Source organism: Macaca nemestrina, chromosome 12, assembly GCF_043159975.1.
Source record: "Macaca nemestrina isolate mMacNem1 chromosome 12, mMacNem.hap1, whole genome shotgun sequence".
Lineage (NCBI taxonomy): Eukaryota > Metazoa > Chordata > Mammalia > Primates > Cercopithecidae > Macaca > Macaca nemestrina.
The window spans coordinates 38,136,979-38,159,267 of record NC_092136.1 but is presented as its reverse complement, the minus strand read 5'-3'; the positions used below and the strand labels follow the sequence as shown (position 1 = coordinate 38,159,267).

The 22,289-nt window shown below is 37.1% G+C and overlaps 1 protein-coding gene across 5 annotated transcripts in view; it reads right to left on the bottom strand.

Annotated features, from left to right (window-relative positions):
* The window catches only part of LOC105463287 (coiled-coil domain containing 34), a 55,329-nt gene extending 33,300 nt beyond the window's left edge, over positions 1-22,029 (bottom strand). For 3 of the 5 annotated variants that reach the window (XR_011610741.1, XM_071074947.1, XM_071074949.1), the window contains exons 1-5: positions 21,629-22,029; positions 16,658-16,796; positions 9,342-9,449; positions 992-1,150; positions 279-420 (exon numbers count right to left, since the gene is read on the bottom strand). Coding sequence is in view for 4 of the 5 variants with exons in the window: in XM_071074947.1 (XP_070931048.1) it covers positions 279-420; positions 992-1,150; positions 9,342-9,449; positions 16,658-16,796; positions 21,629-21,969 (889 nt within the window). In the remaining variant the exon portion in view is untranslated. The remainder of the gene's footprint in view (positions 1-278; positions 421-991; positions 1,151-9,341; positions 9,450-16,657; positions 16,797-21,628) is intronic. The other 2 variants (XM_071074950.1, XM_011710314.3) reach the window with 1 other exon arrangement.
* Between the last annotated feature and the right edge of the window lie 260 nt (positions 22,030-22,289).

Here is a 22,289-nt window from a genome sequence, read left to right as displayed (position 1 = left end):
TATAAGAGAACATTATTTATTTCTTAATGTTAGGAATCATTACTTTAAAGCGTAAGTTTGCAGTTTTGTAACTATTGCTTTTAAGAAATACAAATGTGGAGAATGACAGTACATTTGTAGCATCTCCATAGGAACATGGTATGTTTATAATATAATCTTCCAGAAAATAGTAATTTGAAAGAAAAATAATTTTTACACATTTCTATTTCTGTCAAAAAGAGTATAATATTTGCTTCTGCAAACCATATTTATGTAAGCCACACAACATAAAAACCAACCTGTAAGTTTTCCATTGGCATAACCATAGCTCTTTGCAGCTGGACGAGGTTTATGTTTCGCATTTTCTAACCATTCCTGAAACTTTTTTTCTGCTATTTCCTTTTTCTCCTGTAATTCAGCTTGCTGTTGTTTTTCTTTTTCCTTAAAATGACAAGACCAAAATATTTCCAGGGATATTCTGTAACTATATATTCCATTCAAATTCTACTGATTTTTTTTTTTTTTTCTCCAGTAGCTTCCTACCTCCAATGGCTTACTGGCCATAATACTGAATCATATTTTTATAATATGAGTAGAATATTGAACATGATCAGGGATATACATTAAGGTGTACAGCTCTGAAAAACAATAAGACATCAAACCCACAAAGAAAAAACTATTTGCTGTTTTCAAAGAATAGTAATTTATAAAATGGTAGTAAGACTTCCCATAAAGTGCATTGAAAAATATTCAAAAGGAATAACAGCAACAAGTTTTAAACTTGACTAAAATAATATCAACAGGCTTACTATTTCTCAACTTAAGAAAACTACAAATGCATATTCATTTTTGAAACTTAAACACAGCATAACAGGATAAACTGGGATAGCTTCACGCATTTATTTTATGCTAAGCTAGTGCCAATTTTCTATTAGATACTTTTTCTAAGATGTAGTTGACACATATGAACACCAAAGTTATGTATTCTAACTGGTCACTTTAATAAAAATACCTTTTCTTTCTTCTTCCTCTCACATTCTTCAGCATTTTTTTTCTTTAACCATTCTTGATATTTTTCTTTCGCTTTTTCTTGTAAGTATTCTTTCTCCAGTTCCTTTGCTGTTTTTTCTTCCATTTCTTTATTAATTTTTTGTTCTCTTTCTTTTCTTTTCTTAAATAAAAATAGATAAATGTTAATTGTAATACCAGTAATGATCCTCATCTAAGGAAAAACTGTTGTATCCAGCAATTTTCTAAACTAAAATAGACATGGTATCATGACAGCTGGCACAACATGGTTTATAAAAATATATAACATACCTGCAATTAACAGTTCAATGTCAGTCTCCCTGCTGAGCTATCAGTTTCATGAGGTCAGTGACAAAGATCTTGCTCACCAATATCCACTCAGAGCCTGGGGCAGTACTGAGTGAACAGCAGGTGTTTGATATGGTTTGGCTGTGTCTCCACCCAAATATCATCTTTGAGGGACCTGGTGGGAGGTAACTGAATCATAGGGGCAATTCTTTCCCATGCTGTTCTCACGATGGTGAATAAGTCTCATAAGATCTGATGGTTTTAAAAAAAGGAGTTCCCCCACACAAGCTCTCTCTGTTTGCCTGCTGCCATCCATGTAAGACGTGACTTGCTCCTCCTTGCCTTCTGACATGATTATGAGGCTTCCCCAGCCACACGGAATTGTAAGTCCAATTAAACTTCTTTCTTTTGTAAATTTCCCAGTCTCAGGTATGTCTTTATCAGCAGCATGAAAACAGACTAATACAGTGTTCAATCAAAATTTGTTGAATAAATAACAGTGAATAAAAATTACAATCTGTTAGACTGTCTGAATCTTAGCATTTTTTAATGGATATTTACTCTCATTCTAAAACAGGGGCTATATATATACACACACAATTTATATATATGTGTCAAAAAATCAAAATATATGTATATATACATATATTTATATAATATACATATACATATAAATTTTTATATATATAAATACACACACACACATATTTCCAGGACAGTTTGTCAGTATTAATATTTGCATAAATCTTTGCCATCGGTGAATTAAGAGAGGAGAAATGAATAATGCTCATTAAACACTGTATGTAAGGGCACATCCAGACAAATCTCTGGCTATATAATTCTTCCATAGACCAGAGGGTGGCAAACTAAGGACTGCCAGTCACATCTGGTCCACCATCCACCTGTATTCCTAAATGAAGTTTTATAGGAATGTGGCCACACTCATTTGTTTACATATTTATTGTTTATAGTTGCTTTTGCACTATCATAGCAAAGCTGAATGGCTGCAACAGAGATTGCAGGACCCCAAAAGTTTAAAATATTAATTAACTGGCCCTTTATAGAAAAAAAAATATTGATCCTTGATACAGATTATAACTCAGTATTTTTTCCTCCTTATTTAAAAGATAATCTGCCAACACAGCTAAATTCTAAATAACCAATGACATAGCTAGTCTTCTTTATCAAAGGTTTGGAAACAAATCTGCAAGGCATAAAAAGTATATGCAAAATAAATGCCATACATATCACCCAGGCAAATAATTATGAGCCAAGAAAAGAAATTTTTCCCTTGAAAGCAGCTAATAGAATACATTAATATAAGCAATTCAATTAAGACTCAACCAACAAACATCAGTTATAGACAAGGTATGTCTAGGGCTGTGCAGGAAAAGACAAGTCTTAAAAATCAAAGCTCAGGACGGGCGCGGTGGCTCATGCCTGTAATCCCAGCACTTTGGGAGGCCAAGGCAGGTGGAACACCTGAGGCCAGGAGTTCGAGCCCAGGCTGGCTAACATGGTGAAACCCCATCTCTACTAAAAATACAAAAAATTAGCTCGGCGTGGTGGCGCACGCCTATAATCTCAGCTACTTGGGAGGCTGAGGCAGGAGAATTGCTTGAACCCAGGAGGCGGAGGTTGCACTTAGCCGAGATCGTGCCATTGAACTCCAGCCTGGGAGACAGAGCATGACTCCATCTCAAAAAAAAAAAAAAAAAAATCTCAAGTAATTCCCCCAAGTAGTATCAAAGCTGCTGTATTTCCTTCTTGCTGGGCAGCCAATAGCTGTGAAACAGAATCTTTTCATGCTGAGAACTCAATAGCCATTGCAACAATACTGGATTTTAACTACTTCAAACTGTCAGAAGATCTACAAATTGAAAAGGACCTTAGAGCATATCTTGCTTAATTTCCATGTGACTCACGACTGTCCTCCACAACTTCACCTACAAGGAATCAACCAGTTCTTACATTGTTTTTAATTATAGCAGCTGACATTTATTGAGTGCTAACTATGCCTGTTACCATTCTACGTACTTTATTTGTACACACTCTCAATTAATTCTTACAATAATGATGTGAGGTAGATACTATTATTATCCCATTTTACAAAGGAGGAAACTAAGGCACATGGAGGGTAATTTGCCTAAGGTCATAGAGACGGTGAGTGGCAGATCACTACAGACATCATACAGAAATCAAAATGGGAGAATCCTAAAAACAATTTTATGCCAATAAATTCAATATTTTAAATGAAATGTCAAAATTCCTTAAAATATGTCACTTCCCAAAACTAATTTGAGAAAAAGTAGTGTCTGAATAATCCTCTACTTATAAAAACAATTCAAAATTTAAAACTTTCCTACAAAAATTCCAGTCACTGAAAGCTTCACTAGTAGATTCTATTACACAGTTAAAGATATTCCATATTTTAATATAAAATATTATTGTGGCATATCTTAATAGTATCAAATCCTAAAAAAATGATTTTAGAACATAGAGAAAAAGTAAACACATTAAAGCTCATTTTAAGAGTCCAGCATTATTCTGATATCAAAACCAGGCACGGAAATTACAAGGTAATATCAGAAACGTTCCATAGGAGTGTGGCTAGAAAAAAAAAATATGTTATAAACATACATGTTATAAACATATGTGTGTTACATACATGTTATAAACATATGTATGTTAATGTTATAGACATGTATGTTAATGTTATAAACGTATGTATGTTATATATAGTATATATAAAAAATATATATTATATATCAGGGACAAGGCAAGGTAACTGCCCTCATCAGTAAAAACATGAAATATTGAGAAATATATTAACAAAAGATAATACTGCTATACATTGAAAACTAAAAAACACTGCTGAGAGAAATTAAAGAAGACATAAATAACTGGAAAGAAAAACCATGTTTATAGATTTAAACTTTGATATTATTAAGATAGCAATTTTCTCCAAAATGATCTATGTATTTATATTTAGCAGAATCCCAATAGTGTCAAGCACTATTAGAACAGGCATTATTAGGGAAATTGATAAGCTGATTCTAAACTGTATATGGAAAGATGCAGGGCAACTAAAACAAGTTTGAAAAAGAATTAAAGACCTGGAGGATTTACACTATCTGATTTCAACAATAATAAAATCAGAACTATAAAACTATAGTAGCAAGTTAGTATGGTACTGCACAGGATATAAATCAATAGAATAGAATAGAATCCAGAAACAGACCTATAAATATATGGTCAACTGATTTTAGACAAAGGTGCCAAAGTACTTTAATAGGGAAAAGATTATCTTGTCAATATTGTTAGGACAATTGGATATCCACATGCAAATAAATGAATCTTGACGCTTAATGCATACCATACATTAAAATTAAACTGAAACAGACATATAGGTAAAGCTAAAGCTATAAAGCTTCTGGAAGGAAATAGTGGAGAGTATTTTTACCCTCTTATGGTGGGCAAACATTTCTTAAATAGAACGCAAAAAACCACCAACTATTTTAAAAACTGAAATACGGAAATTCATCAAAATTTAAAACTGCTCTTTAAAAAATACCATTAATCGCCGGGCGCGGTGGCTCATGCTTGTAATCCCAGCACTTTGGGAGGCCGAGGCAGGTGGATCACCTGAGGTCGGGAGCTCAAGACCAGCCTGACCAACATGGAGAAACCCCGTCTCTACTAAAAATACAAAATTAGCCGGGGTGGTGGCACATGCCTGTAATCCCAGCTACTCAGGAGGCTGAGGCAGGAGAATCGCTTGAACCCAGGAGGCGGAGGTTGCGGTGAGCCGAGATCATGCCATTGCACTCCAGCCTGGGCAAGAGTGAAACTGTGTCTCAAAAAAAAAAAAAAAAATATATATATATATATATACCATTAATCAGTGCTGCTTCTTGTTAGTGAAAAAAAAAAATACCATTAAGAAAAATTAAATGGGGAGTTCATAACCAGCCTGGCCAACATGGCAAAACTCATCTCTACTAAAAATACAAAAATTAGCCAGGTGTGGTGGTGCACTCCTATAATCCCAGCTACTCAGGAGGCTGAGGCTGGAGAATCACTTGTGCCTGGGAGGCAGAGGCGCAGTGAGCCAAGACCATGCCACTGTACTCCAGTCTGGGCAACCAGAGTGAGACTCTGACTCAAAAAAAAAAAAAAAGAGAGAGAGAAGAGAGGGGAAGGGGAGGGGAGGGAAATGGAAGGGAGGGAGGGGAGGGAAGATGGATGGATGGATGGAAGGAAGGAAGGAAGGGAAGGAAGGATTAAATGGGAAGAAATATTTGCATCACATATATCTGAAAAGGGACTTATAGTCTGAATATACAAAGAATTCTCATATAAGTCATACAACCCCTTCAAAAAATGGGCAAATGACTTAAATCAACACAACACAAAACAAGCCCACAACAAGAGATGTAGAAATGGTCAATATGTGTTATGGACTGAATTGTATTCCTGCCCCTCTCCCAAATTCCTATGTTAAATCCCTAATCCCCAATGTGACTGTAATTGGAGACAGGATCTTTAAAGAGGTAATCAAGTTTAAATGAGGTCATAAGGGTAGGACCCTAATCCAACAGGACTGGTGTCCTTACAAGAAGAAGAAGAGACACCAGGGATATGTGTGCACAGAGAAAGCACTGTGGGGACATAAAAAGACAGCCGTGGAGAGAGGCCTCAGGAGAAACCAAACCTGCAGACGCCTTTATCTTGATTTCCAGTCTCCAGAACTGTGGGTAAAGATATATTCCTGTTGTTTAAACCACCCAATTTATGGTATTTCGTCATGAAAGCTCTAGAAGACTAATCCAATAAGCTTATGAAAATATGCTAAACATCATTAGATCTCAGGGCCATGAAAATTAAACCAATGGCATACCACTCCACACTCACTAGAAGGACTTAAAATGAAAAAGATTGGCCATACCAAATTTGTCAAAGATGTGGAACAATTGGAACTTTCTTATAACAGTAGTGGAGATGTAAAATGGTACAAGTACTTTAAACAAATGTTTGGCAATTTCTTGTAAGTTAAACACATAATTACCATATAGCCCAGTTATTTGGGTGGCATTCTCTTGGGTGGCATTCACCCAAGAGAAATGAAAACAAGTGTACACAAAAAGACTTGTACATGAGTGGTCACAGAATTTTATTCATAATATCCCAAACTGAAAACTCAATTGTCCATCAACTAGTGAACAGATAAACAATTTCTATGAAATTGAATGAAACAGATAAACATACTCTATGAAATGTATTTCATAGAATACTATAGTCAGCAATAAAAAGGAATAAGACATGAAATAGGGTTAGTTTTAAAACAAAAGACCAACACAAAAGAGTATATATTCTATCATTCCATTTATATGAAATTATAGAAAAGGCAACTCTAATCTACAGGTACAGAAAGCAGATTAACGGTTTCCTTGGAGCTGAGGCTGGCTGGGGGCAGGGAGTGGGGGTGAATGCAAAGGGGCACAAGGGAACTTTCTGGGGTGATGAAAATGTTCTATATCTTTACTGGTGCTGGTTACATGGGTACCTAAATTTGCCAAAGTCATCAAATTTAAAATAGTTGTATTTTATTGTATGCAAACTATAGCTCAAGAGAATTAATTCTGAAAAAAAATCAGACAGACTTCTGTAGGATTTAAACTAAAGAAGAGTGAACAGAATGCCTTTAGTTAGCAAGAGGAGGACACAGCAGGCACTCAGAGTAGTCACTACTACTGAGAGAGGAAGCAGCCACTAACTGGCTTCAGATTTTCTGGCATGTTAGTTCTACACCACACAGAGCACAACAATAAATCTTCCTTCTTTAAAGACGCTGCACTGAGAGAACCTTTGTTTCACACAACTAAAGGAAACTAATATAACAATTGGCTACTTTAAGTTTCTGGATTTCTATTTTGCTTTATCCAATAGTGCTTTGCACATAGTAAAAGCTGAGTAAATATTTGTTGAAAGCATGAATAATATGATAACAGTGTTATCAATCAGACACCTTGTTGATCTGAATTAATGTCTTACATTAGAAAATCAGTTGTGTTTTGAGAATTAGAAAGTGTTTTATTTTTAAATGATTTTTTAAAACATTAAAAGTAAAAGCCCTTATATAAAATATGTGATAACACTGTCATAAACACTTCCAGAAAATAAATTACCACGGTAACACAAATGTTAGGAGTACCAGATGAGATAGAACATTTATTTTAAAAGCACTTAAGAATTTACAGTCATATTATAAGAAACTAGCTTTGCTAATGAATGCATAAATTCTTTTTGTCTGATTTTTTGATAGAACACAGTGAAAATGACTTAGAGAAAATAGCAGCCACAGATACAGCTAAAATGTGAATGAAGCTGGAGGCAGCTGAAGACCACACACCATGAAATGTAAACAGAGGAGAAAAAAGCTAGATGCCAGACAGGAAGAGAAGAACCAGGAGAGCAGTCTTTACAAATAGAGGTAAATGTAACTATGTCTGAAAGAAGAAATCTGATAGGTCTTAAAGAAAAAAAAAAAATTAGAATAATCAATTATTCCTTAACATGAACAAAAGTTCTGCAGAACAGGTAAATATAACTTCTCAGTTTTATTTTTAAATAATTCTCAACATTATGGAATTTTGCCTTCAATAACTAGTGATTCATGTCAGGGCAAGCCACTTCCCTCCAAAAGAAATAATTTTTTTTCTTCAAATAATTGGATTAGGTCTACTGCCACTAATTAAAACAGTGAATATATTGTCTCCCAGCAGTATCTCACATTCTTAGACAAACAACAACTAGGTTTGACTGGCATGGTAAAATTAGCTTAATGGAGTTAGAAGATAAGAGGGACTTTTAGAGGAAAGAGCAAACTATTCTGCATGTATAAAATAATTGTGTTTTATAGTTACAAATTTCAAAAAGATACTACCCAAACTTTTATAACAGTCACAGAGACTTATTTTTGAATTTATTCACAAAGATCTCTTTCGTGTTATATCATGGGATGAAGCAACCTTTTTTAAAAAACCAAAGTAATTGACTTCTAAACAAATATGGTTATAACACACACATACATCTAACCAATGTCCTTCTTGTAATACTCGGATGAAGAAGGTTATATCATCTTCAATTTACTGAAATTATTTACATAGTATTCTTATTAACACCACTGGGCATTAGATCAACAATAAAAAGTTAGAATTAAAATTTAAAATATTGTCCTGCAATTTAAACATTTTCCAAATCTGTAAGATTGGATTACAATAATAAAAGCAATACCATTCTAAATATGTAAAAATCACAACAGAAGACAAATTGGCCACAGAATAAGTATTTTTAGAATTTCTAATATGTGTGATGTATACAAGAATATATTAAAATTAAAAGGAAAAAATGCATCCATTCAATGAACATCTTCACTCAACTATTTTTGTACATTTATTATGTGCAGGTACTCATCTAGCTCCTGGCAAACTGAACAAAAGAGGCAAAAATCCCTGCCCTTATGTAGCTTACAATCCAGTATAAGAAGTAAACAATAAATGGAAAGATGTAATGGAAAGAGATCACAAACCGGGAAGTAGTAATTGTAAAGAAAAGGAGGAGACAATTAGGAACAACAGAAGAATTCTAATTAAGCCTTGGTGACCGAGAAGACAGCTGAATGAAACAGAGAAATGGCAGAATGGTTTTATGAAGGAGGAATGGGCAAAATGGGTTGTTTTAGATTTGCAGACTTGGAGGCACTTGCCATAAGGATTCAGAAGGTCAGGCCTAGAGATACAGACTTGGTGACTTCCTGCAGGCAAATATTAGTGCAAGCCACAGGAGGGAAAAAGGAGAAAAGTAGAGGGCAAAGGGCAGAAGACAGAGACTTGATAAATGTCTACCAGGATAGAAAAATAAAAGAAGCCAGAGAAGAAAGACTCTAAGAGAAATATTTTTTAAAACCTAGGTAATGAAGTGTAATACGAAGAAAGATTTTGCGAAAGAGATACCAACGTGTGTATGCATTTTTCCCTCCTTACCTCCTCATTCTTTTTCTGAACCCATTCTTTGTGCTTTTCTTCAGCAATTATCTTTCTTTTTTCACGTTCTTCCATTTCTTTTCTTTTTTCTAGTTGTTGATTTAATTCCTGTGGATTTTATTTAGACAAAAGGCAACATTTAATAGAAGTACACAAATAATGTATATTTTAAAAGTCTGAGGTTATTAACTAAATTAAACAAGAATATAGTCTCCTTTATACAGTATATGCCACTAGTGGCAATAACTTACTTAAGTAACCAGTTTATGATGAAAAAAAGCATTGGTAAAAGTATAAGTCATTTTTTAGAAATGTGCAAATAATTGCTTGGCAGCAAAACACTAGTTTCCTAGACTAAACTTCAGCTAAATTACCCTCATTGAAATCAACTTTCCCACACATAAATTTTGGCATCACTCTAAGCTACTGGCAGAAGCTCAAGAGAATTGCAACCTTTTTTTTTTTTTTTTTTTTTTTTTTTTTAGTTATAAGAAGCTTCTGGATTTCTGATGAAAGATAAAGCATAGGAATTAAATAATCCCTATATTAAAAATTTAATTCAGAGTTACACAAAAGAAATACAAAGAAACCATTCAATTTTCCTTAGGGAAAAAAAGAGCCCAGAGTTTTCTTCACTGATTTTATAGCTGCTAAAGTGTAAAACAAAACCACATTCATATCCCAGATTATTTAACTGCCTTGCTGTCACTCGAATCTACACGTTTGGGCATTTCCTCAGGAAAAAGAATGTGAAAGGTATGGCCAAATAAAACTACAAGTTGAATGCCACCACTCTGTCACTCATCAGTTAAATTACTCCATTGGTTGAGAATGCTGTTCAAACTAGACTTCACTAGGGCTCCACAACCATAATTACTGGTTATTTTTCTTCTCTGTCTTTAGATACTAATAGTCAGATACCTTACGTATCTTCTATTGGTCTCCACTCTCCTCCCCAGGCCCCTGTTTCCCAAAGACCTACCTACCTGGGCATGGATGGTAGTGGGAAAGACAATTTTCCAACCCTCAGACTAATTCCAGTGTCTTAAATGAAGATAAAACTTGACACCAAGAACATCTCTTTTGCATTTTAAACAACTGGTCACGGGAAATCTGTCTTCCATAACCTCTCATCCTAAAATTCTGCTGCATAGAAGATAGCTACCCTCACTCAGGAAGTCTTCCAACTTTTAAACACTATACCCCTAAAAGCAAATATCCATCTTTATTTTAAGGATTTTTCATCACTTCAGCAACTATTGTTCTTTGATTACTTACTCAGTATACTTTTATGGTACAGCTACTATGAACCTAGCAAGAACTGATATAAAGATGAAATCCCAGAAGTCTCTGATCTAATGTGATTCTCTATACACCAAAGAAGTAAGTGCTACATTGTGAGTTATTGCATATTATAAAAGTTCAGAGAAAGTTAGGGAAGATGAGGAGAAACATCTTCCCTTCCCCCTAGCCTAGTATACCAGGCTAGTAAGAAATGAGCACCATATGAGGAATAGTGAAAAGATGGCTTCAAAAGGAGAGAGACTGAGAGGTGGGAGGGGTTAGAAAATTTAAGTGTGGTACTAGCTAGGTGGGGAAGGTCTTTTGAGACAGGCAAAGTAAAGTGAATGTTATGAAACAAGAATACCTGGCAAAAGGGAAAATTCAGAGCTCTTAATGACAAAGGCTGAAGATTGCATTGGAAGGGATGAGAACTATTCTGAGGAAGACTGAGTTTGCCATAGTATATGGGTTATAAGAAAAAGAAGGTCTGGGCCTCTGGGCCAGGCACAGTGGCTCATGCCAGTAATCCCAGCACTCTGGGAAGCTGAAGCAGGTGGATCACTTGAGGTCAAGGGTTTGAGACCAGCCTGGGCAATACGGTAAAACCCTGTCTCTACTAAAAATACAAAAATTAGCCAGGTGTGGTGGCAGGCACCTGTAATCCTAGCTACTAGGGAGGCTGAGGCAGGAGCATTGCTTGAATCTGGGAGGTGGAGGTTTCAGTGAGCCGAAATCACGCCACTGTACTCCAGCCTGGATGACAAAGTGAGACTCCATCTCAAAAAAAAAAAAAGAAAAGGAGAAGACGGTTTGGACTTATGTCAGGAAACAAAAGGGGGGAAAAATTATGCATATATATATATATATACACATGTACACAAATACGTGTGTATATATGTATGTCTATATATGTATATATACAAATATATAAATATGAAAGAGATTAATTGATTAATTGGCTAGATATAGACCTGACAACTATATATCAAAACTTTTCCAAAATAGTCCTAAATTTTATTTTCAAGAAAAGTAATTATTGGCTGGGCGCGGTGGCTCAAGCCTGTAATCCGAGCACTTTGGGAGGCCAAGACGGGCGGATCACGAGGTGAGGAGATCGAGACCATCCCGGCTAACACGGTGAAACCCCGTCTCTACTAAAAAATACAAAAAAAACTAGCCAGGCGAGGTGGCGGGCGCCTGTAGTCCCAGCTACTCAGGAGGCTGAGGCAGGAGAATGGCGTAAACCCGGGAGGCGGAGCTTGCAGTGAGCTGAGATCTGGCCACTGCACTCCAGCCTGGGCGATGGAGCGAGACTCCGTCTCAAAAAAAAAAAAAAAAAGAAAAGTAATTATTTAAATGTATAAAGACATGATTTACTATATATTTATGTGCCTTTTTAAGATTCTTCATTTAACTAAACTAAAAAATCAGAAAAAAATAAGCCCTGTACTCCTATTTGATGGTTAACAAATTTTAGTTAAAGTTGATTGAGGGGTTAAAGAAAAAGGGTCAAAATGTACCTAGAAAATGCTACCAATAACCCAAACAGTGTTCAAATCTCAGGATGTCTGTTCAAGTAATTTGCCAAACCAGAATATACATCATATTTTGAGACAGAACCCTCCCTTCCAAGGCTGGCCCTACTTAGAATTTCCCACCCTGAATGACTCCATGTTTACCACAAAGGCCAATCTCCTTCTGGACACAGCTGGAGTCTTCCTTCAAAAGGTCCCTACATGGTCTTCTGGTATACCACTGAATTTCAACAGGATTAGAGATAGCTATTAATATTTTCTCATGGAATACAACACTTGATTATGGAAAACCAAAATCCAAAGAAGATCTTAAACATGCATTTGTATTTCAATAGATTTTGCCTACTTTCAAATAATTTTTTACCACTGAAGGTAATATTAGAAAAACTGACAGTTTTGAGTTTCTCCAACAGCTCTATATCCTACCCTATTCCTTCATTAAGGACTGATGAATAAAATGGGGAAAGGCAAGATGGTTTAAAAAAAGAAAAAAGAAGGCACCAGGACTATTCACAAACTAGGTAATTTTTATAATTTACAACTGATTATAATAATATGTTAAAGCAAATATTAAAAATTAGAATCAGCCAAAGACCATAGGGAACTTGGAGCAGTTGGCTAAAGGATTATTTTTAATAATTAAAGAGTAAACAAAAATTAAATGACCTACAAAACCAATATACTAGTTTTTCATAATGCTTGGTAACTGATTCAATGTTTACCATATTTATCATCTCAACAAAAGTTACAAATGTATAACACTCTGTAAGTGGGTAATTTTTATGAATTAAAATAATTTCTTAACCTGAGTCCCACAGAGATGTCTGAAACAAACCTAAATGTCTGATGCTCAAATCAAATTTATGAGTGTGGATGATCTTTTTAATGATTAAACTATCCTATAAATGTTCTCTTAAATCTTAAAGGAAGAAAATTAGAAAACCAGAGTTCATTAAAAAATAAATACTAAGTCTGACTCACTTATTTCTAAAATACATCTTGATATTATGGGAAAAGCATTTAAATGGAAGTCAAAGAATTAGGTGCCAGTCCCAGTTCTGCCACGAATGAAGCCTTGGCAAAATTACGTTTCTGCCTTTCATGCTTTTTAGTTTTAATAGGGATGTGAGATGACTATTCCTTATGGTTAAAAATTTGATATGGTTTATAAACAAATTAGGGAACACAGTAAATAAAGACAGAAAAATAAGGAAAACATGAGATAAAAACAAAATAAAGGAAAAGGCAGTGAAAGAATGTGAATAACACAAAAGCTCAACATGAGTTTACAGCAAGCTTAGTTGGCCTATATGTTAGGATATCCCTGGCATAACTGATATGTAAGAGTCATGCTAAAATGGAATCACTTCAGAGTTAAGTAATAAAGCAGCCATAAGAAATGTCAAACTACTAAATACATAAAAAGGTTTTAATCTTTCAGTCAAATTACAAATAATTATACCCTGCTACATGCTTATCATTGTGGTAGGGTTTATATTTATTATTTTAATCTTTTCTCAAAACAAATCTTCATAGCAGTTATTATGATCTCCTTTCACATATAATAACTTTATTGAGTGCTTTGTACATATCCTAATGTTCATTTAGTCCTCATAACAACACTATGATGTAAATACTATTCTCCCCCTTTCACTGATAAGGAAATTGAGACACAGAAAGGTTAAGGATTTGCTCAAAGTCCAAATTTTCAATGCAGGAAGTATGGCTCAAGAATTTACACTTTTAAACCAGGCACCGTGGCTCACACCTGTAACCCCAGCACTTTAGGAGGTGTCGCTAGAGCCCAGGAGTTAGAGGCCAGCCTGGGCAACATGGCAAAACCCCCCTCTCGAAAAAACAATAACAAAAACAAAAATTAGCCAGGCGTGGTAGTGTGTGCCTACAGTCCCAGCTACTCAGGAAGCTGAGGTGGAAGAGGAGGGGAGGTCAAAGCTGCAGTGAGCTGTGATCGCGCCACTATATACCAGCATGGGTGACAGAGTGAGACCCTATCTCAAAAAAACAAAACAAAACCCAGAATTTACACTTTTAACTACTCCACTATTGCCTCTCTAACATCTGGCTTATAGATGAAGAAACTGAGGCTCAGAGAAGTTAATTAACTTTTCTAATGTCACAGAATTAGAATGGCAAGGCTAAACTTTCAGCCTTGTTCTGTGTGACTACCAAGCCCAGGCTTTCTTACTATCTCTGAAATTTGATTAACTTTTCTCTGTATACTGACTAAAAATGACTTGAAGTGACCCGCCTTTTCTTAATATAGCAAGTAACTTCTTGTGAGACTACAGATAAAGCCCAAAACCAGAAATTGAACTTTGTTCTACCATTAACTCACTGGATCAGTATTTTCCAAATTGTAAGTTTAAAACCAATTTAATGAATTATGACCAGCCTTTTGAAAAAAGAACACCAGGTTTTGCACAAAATTAAGATGCTATTTCACATACATATGTATAAATACATATATATAGATATATATGTAGGTACGTGTTTTTATAACGTAAAAAAATAGAGTGCTCACTGTGAACAAATATTCTTAAAAGCTACTAACTAAATAATGGAATTAGTCACTGAGGTAAGAGAAGTAAGTCTGGGAATTCAAAAATACACCCTAATTCTGAAAATAAATGAAAAAGCTTTAAGAAGGCTATGAATAGTAATGATATAAATAACAATACAAATAAAAACAAAGCCAGGCATCTTTATACTTTGTTACACTTAATCCTCACAAAACCCCTGTGACACAGGTATTATTTTATTCCTCTTAAGCAGATGAGAAAATGGAAACATAAAAGTTTAAAGAACTTGCTTACACCCAGCAAATAAAAAGAACCAGGTTTTTATTATTCTTGCCTAACATCAACCGTAAGGTCTTTCTCAAGCCCTGTGTACTGCCAAGAGGAAATAAGCGCCACTCTCACAGCGCCCTTTTCCAGGAATAAATTTGTAATCTAGAATACAAAGTGTCATACAATAGGAAAATAGCAGAATGTACTAGTTTTCATAATCATTTGAATTATGCCAAGCCTCTGAAACATGTGACTGCCTGCCTGGTTAGAAACTTATCAAATAATAACTGGTTTCAAAACTAACAGAAAAGTTATTCTAAGGAAGATCATGAAGCTTTTGTTCCCATGATTTTGTGTGTGTGTGTGTGTGTGTGTGTGTGTGTGTGTGTGTGTTTTTTGACGGAGTTTCACTCTTGTTGTCCAGGCTGGAGTGCAATGGTGTGATCTCGGCTCACCGCAACCTCCGCCTCCTGGGTTCAAGCGATTCTCCTGCCTCAGCCTCCCGAGTAGCTGGGATTACAGGCATGCACCACCATGCCCAGATAATTTTGTATTTTTAGTAGAGATGGTTTCTCCATGTTGGTCAGGCTGGTCTCAAACTCCCAACCTCAGGTGATCTACCTGCCTTGGCCTCCCAAAGTGCTGGGATTATAGGTGTGAGCCACCATGCCTGGCCAATTCCCAGGATTTTTTTTAGCAACAGTTACTAATAGACTGAAATATCCAACAAGAGTGAACCAGTTAACTATATTTTAACAAATATGTAATACATTTTAAATACATTTTAAAATGTATTTTATTAAATATTAGAGAGCCATTTTAAAATGTTATAAAAATGTTTAATGATAGAGAAAAATAATTTTATCCTGTTTCATTAAAAACAAGAAGTGTCCCTCATCATCCAAATCTATTTGGCTTCAGTGTTTGGATAGGAAGAATTCAGATAGTAAGTCTGGGATAGTGAGTTTAGGGGATGCCAATTTATTCAAATCTATTTGGTTGCCATGTTCTGAAACAGTAAGAGTTCAAAAAAATACATCTAAAACTATTTGTTTTTTGAGTTCATATAGTAAAAGTTCAAAAGAGACTCAAGCATGGAAATGTCCAAAAGTGAGGGAGGCACAGAGAAACTGAAACACCCTGAAAGACTAGCAAGCAGTTTCCCATCGCCCAGCACACAGGGCACATGCTCACTGAGTGACACACGGTGGGATGGGGTGGGCAGGGAGGGGCAGGTAGATTCCTGCCTCTATTTTGTTTCAGTAAAGTTAAAAATTTTACTGAGCATATACAGCTGAATTTACCTTAGTTAAATGTACATATGTTGATGATCCAGTGTATGTAGACATACAACATATATATACATTTGTACATATTTATTTCAAAATAATTTACATTGAAAATCTGGAAAGCTATGTCATAATACTAACAATGATTATCTTCAGACAGTGAAATTAGAGGAGATTTTAATTTTCTTAATTATGCTTAGCTGTATTTTCCAAACGCTCTAACAATGAACATATTTCTATTATTATATTATAACTTAGTTATTAAATGTGATATAGTAAACTAACATACATGCAAAGACTTTGCTTTCAGGAATAATAACATTAACACTTTAATTTACAACTGCAGCTCTACTTTGTGAGCTCACAGATTAAATAAAAAGAACACTGTCTAGTTTTACCTCCAGAGCTTTCTGTTGCAGCCGGTCACGTTCTTCTTTTTCTTTGCCAATAAACCACACCTCCCATGGTGTCAGGCGGCTTTCTGGTAAGCACACCTGTTTCTGTTGTTCTTGGTTATCTTCTGATTCAACCTCAGTGCTACAAAAGAGAGGCTACTATAGTACTTGTGCAAGAACCTCTTTTGCTTCCTAGTCCAAATCACTTAACTGTACAGTAAAAGCAAAATTTAATACTGCATTTACAATACTGTGATTTTTACAAACATACACGAATTATACATAAGCATACATTTAAGAAATCGTGAAAAGAAATTCTAATATTTGAATTAGTTTATCCAACAAACTGCCTTTGAATTCCTTCATTTCTAAAACCACATTATTTAAAACCCCGTTGGGATAATCCACACCCTATCCATTTGCCTCAATGCCAACACTTTTTTATTTCTAAAAATCTTACCTGGATAACTAATTACTCATTACAACATATAATCCTAAGCAGATCCTGAAGTGGGCTCTTCCCTTTCCCTCCCTTAAGTAGTTTAGGAAAAAAAGATTATGTAGTACACATAAAGAGAATGATAAAGCAAACATGTTAACAATTAGGGACTGTGGGTAAAGGGTAAATGAAAGTTCTTTATATCATTTCACCTTTTTTATAAGTTTGAAATTGTTTTGAAATAAGAAGCCACAAAACATTCTTTAACATTTTGGTTGAATCCCTTTTGCCAATCCTTAGATAGGGTGTATATGACTCTCCAGTCTGGTTACCTCCTACCACAGTCTCCATCTCCACCATACACCTCTGTCAGTCTGTCTCTTCTGGGTATAAGGAAAAATAACAACTCAGGGTAAAGAGAAGAGGGGCAGGGAAATAAGTACATACATAAATAAAGAACACAAGGACTTGGCCAGATCCACAAACCTCATGAAACTTAGAAAAAGCTTAACCATCAAGCCATAGAAAGCAAGGTTGTTCAGGACATAAGGTAGCTCTAAAGACTAGTTTTATAGACTCAGTTCTTCGTCTCTTTCACATTCCTGCTTCTAGCAACCAATTGCTTCACCCACTGCTTTGCACAACTTTTCTACTTCATAGATTCAGCTTACTCATTATATTCTGCTACTATTATTTCTTAATTCATTCATGCCCTTATGGAATTTGTATTCTAGTGGGAAAGAGACACTGTTGATATGTTATTTCTTACATAAGTCTTTCCTTCTCAGTCTCGCAGAAGGAACCCATCTGCCCCCACTGTAGTGCAGTTTCAACTACCACTACATGATGATGCCTAGATCAAGAATTCCAGGCCAGATCGTCATCTTGAGTTCCAGATCTTGATTTCCAACTACGTGATACATAACTCAACTTAAATATCAATCAGTTGAAAACAAATCTAATCATCCTCTACCATCCACCCACTACCCTTCCCACCAAGAAAGGTACTCCTCTTACAATCCTACATCAGTGAATGGTATCACCCTCCAGCCAGTTACTCAAGCCAGAAGCCCTAGCTCTCTGAATCCACCTGCTCCTTGTCAACATCTAGACCGCCCACCTCCCATACCCACATGATCACCTAGTCATGTTCATTCCTCTTTCCATTTCTGAAAGCCATTCTTGTTTCCTCCAACCTTACAACCACCATCCGGACAAAACTGGCCTCCCTTTCTCCCTTTCAAACGATTATCCACACCTTTTGCCAGATTCATCCCTCAAATGTATCCTTCTATCATATCACTCTTCATCTTAAAGTTCTTCAATGGCATCTTTACCCATAGGATAAAATCCAAATTCCTTAGCCTGACACCCGTGAATCGGCCCTTTGCCTAACTTCCAGCCTCTTCTTTCACCAATAGCTGATCCAGACTCTACATTTCACTTACTAGGAACTCCTGCAGGTTGATGAATGTGCCACACCCCATGCCCTGTAACTTTCACCTAAATCTGAAATTCCTTTCTTCCACCTCCGCATAGGGTCAGATTAAGAACTTAGATTTGGGCGTAAAACAGCCTGGGGTGAAATCCTATCTGCTTCTTCCTAGCTACATACATTTAAAAAAAAAACTTCTTTAAGCTTCTGTTTTCTTGTCTACAAAATGGAGATGACAGTTGTGGCTGGCTCCCTTACAGGTAGTATTGCATGAAACTATCCATGCTAAAGCACTTAATATAGTTCCAGGCACTCACTAAGCACTTAGTAAGTCATTTACTATTATTACTATGACGAACTCCTACTGTCCCTTCAAAATTCAACTCCAGCACTGCCAGTAAAACTCTTGGGCTTCCTGTCACTTGTTCATCTCTGCCACAGGCCACGAGTTCCTTAAAGAAAACATATCTTAACTCATTTTTTTTAATTTCAAGAGCCTGGCTTTACAGTCTAGAATATAGTAGTGTCCTAGGAAACATTTGTTGAAAGACAATCAGATCAGTGGGTTTTTCTTTTAAGAAATGACACTTTAAATGTTAAATTTTCTGCCTTAATATTTGTAACAAATGTGTTCAAACTGCGTGGTGCACACACTACAGCTCTACTTATAATCAAGAAAGGCTTGACAAGCGGCTATCTGTGAACAAGATATTAATTACAGCATGGTTTTCCTAATGGATAGTGGTAGAAAAACCAGGATAAAGCTGAATAGATAAACAGCAAGCCCAGAGCACATTATAAAATATTCCAGAAAAACGCTTCTCATTATCTTCTCTGAAGCTAACTTTGAGCTTAATCTCAGTTCTGACCAATACCCTTGAAGGTCAATGCATCTTCTAAACATGGCACTATTTATACCAAAAATACCTTGAGGTAATATCCATTATGTGCAGCTGATGCTTGAGTCTAGCTCAAAGAAGCCTTACCCGATTCGTTTTGCCAGTCAGATCAATGTGGCAGGTGAGGCATGGAGAAAAGGCATAAAATCCCACACAGCTCTAGGTTGCTGTCTGCTCCACAGAATACTCGCAGCTCAGAATAATGAAAGGGCTATGACTAGGTTGCCTGCTCTCTTCATCCTGTCACCCACAAGCTGTCCAGGGCACCAAACAGAGGTCAGCATAGTAAGGAGGAGGAATGAGGAAATTTTCTAAACAACTACCTTTCCTGAAAGGAAGTGCTAAGTTTCTAAAGCATTTGACAATGATCATTGCATGTATCTGTTCTTTAGGAAGTGGGAAATGGGCATGCAGTCAGCACATTTATTGAGCACCTAATAAGCGTCTGATACTTGCCACACACAACGCTTGATAACTTCAGCATTCTCTTTTCAAACCCACGTCCCAGCTACTCCTTTGATTCATAGGGACTGAAATGTGATAAGGAAGGCAGCCTTAGCCCTATGGTGCTAACCAGTTGATTCTGGCTTTGCGTAAGTGAGACATACATACATCTGCCTCCTCCCCTGGCAGGCTCCATTTAGTCAGGGCTTTGGCTCTTGGAAACTAATGCAAGGTTTCAGTAGCTGAGCGATAGTTCTGATGGTTATTTATTCTGCAGGTCACTAACTTTGTGTCCAGATTGCTTAGTCCAGTTGATTATGCTCAGAAAGTATTTCCCAAAGCCTTCAAATTTACTTTAAATACCTTTGAGACCCATTCAGTCCTGAAGAATACCTACAAAGGCCCAGAGGAAAACCGATTACTGAAACCCTAACTCCACCATTAAATTTTACTATCAGGTTGATCAGAGGAGGCCTGTTTCTTGTTGCTACAACCAGCCTGGATGAGTGGCTTACTTGGTTACTCTTTCTGATCTCCATTCTCAGCAATGTAGTTACTTTCACTTCTCATCCGTAACTAATTCACTCCTGTAACCATGTATATGGGTTACTTCATACGGGTTCCATATTCCATTCACTCATGCTAGATATGAACACTCTATACTGAAGGGGGTATCTTGCTATTTACACATAAAGCATGGGTTCTCTGGCCTGTATTTCTCAGACCTCCTGTACTATGCCTTCTTACACAGCCTGACAATCAGAAACTTGTAAATGATTTCCGAAGAAAACGCAGTAAGTCTATCCCAGAATGGAGCTGCATTACTGGGCCCGTCTCAGAAATATTCCTACAGGGATAGGCCCTTTGTTCCATTTCTATTTACTCAGTACTAGGCACGCAGTTTAGGAAAGAGAACATCATCGGTCTATCTTCGTAGTAGACCCAGGTCTGCTAATAACTAGGGGCACGCCTTTGAGTCACTTTTAGCATTCTGAGCCATGGTTTTATTATCTGTAAAATAAGTGGACTGATTTAGGATTCAATTCCATGAGAGTAGAGACCAGTATCTTGTTTATGGTTTCCAGTACCTAGACTAATATGTGGCACACAATGTTTGCTGAGTAAATAACAGTAGAAATAAACAAATTAAAGTAGTTTTAATAACCCCATTGATCCTAACATTCTTTGATACAATGACATCCATTCCTCTGTGCGTACTCAGATCCTATCTAACCACGTCGCCACATGCTGAGGTTGACATTGCTAATCTCTGTGCTTCAGCACTCTGTGTTATAAAAAGTGACCTGTTTACTACAACCTCCTTCACTAGCCATCAGTATGTTTTCAGAATAACCAACCACAGGTACTACTAAGGTGCAGTAAACCACGTTCTGGTGTTCAGGTTTGGGATAAGAGTTCTGGAGTTCACAATCTGGCTTTTAAGGATTCATAGAACGCTTGAAATGGTAGCAAAGTTTTGTGTGTTTGAGACTATGTGAGTTTTTCTGGGAAGTGAGACCGCAGCAATCACATGTCAGGAAAAAAGGATTAAGAGCCGTAGGAAATCTACCGTCATTTGCAAGAATTTGCACAGGGCTATGTGCAAAAAAACCAAAACACAAAAAACACGGCACCTCAGTCTGCAAGTGCCTGCTCTGCCTTTGGGTCGGAGGGCAGGAGGGTGTTAGAAGGGGGTACTTAAGAGGGTCTAAGGAATCTTGAAAAAGGCTGAATCTGCCGGGCAGTCTCGGGTTTACCTGGCGCACTCCTGTAACTCCATTCCTCTCAGACTCGTCACTTTGGCCTCTGAATCATGGGCATCTTCATCCACGTCTTCCTCATCCTCCCGGTCACCGTCGTCCTCGTCAAACTGGAAGCTCTGGTGGCCAAGGGGAGACAACAGTGACCTGGTGGAATTGCTGCAGCTCAGCGGCAGCGGCGGCGACGGCGAGCGCACCACCTCCAACCCCTGCCCACGAGCGCCCGTCATAGGGGCGGAGAAGGAACCCGAGGAGGGCCGTGACCTGGGTCTGCAGTCACCCGTGAAACCAGCGTAAGAAGAAGGAGAAGTAGGCCCCCAGCGCCCCGCCGCCCACATCTGGCCCGCCAAGTTCAAACTGGCAGAGCCGCGGCGGGGACGCGCTTTCCCAGCAGGCACTGCGCGCGCCAGACCAGCCAATCCCCGGCCGGCACAGACCCTGCGTTGCCATGGCGACGCGTGGAGGCCGGGAGGACTTTGTCTGGGCCTGCAGAGCTTGGCTTCCTCCGCCCCGGCCTCTCTTGGCCAGCCTTTCCGCCTCTGTAGCAGGAAGGTGCCTGCTGTTTGCAAGCTTGTTTAGCACGGTACCTCCCCACGCCACGGGCGGGGTCCTGGCTCCCTACCGACAACTTTGAGGGCCTGTCCCTTGTTTGCCGTGG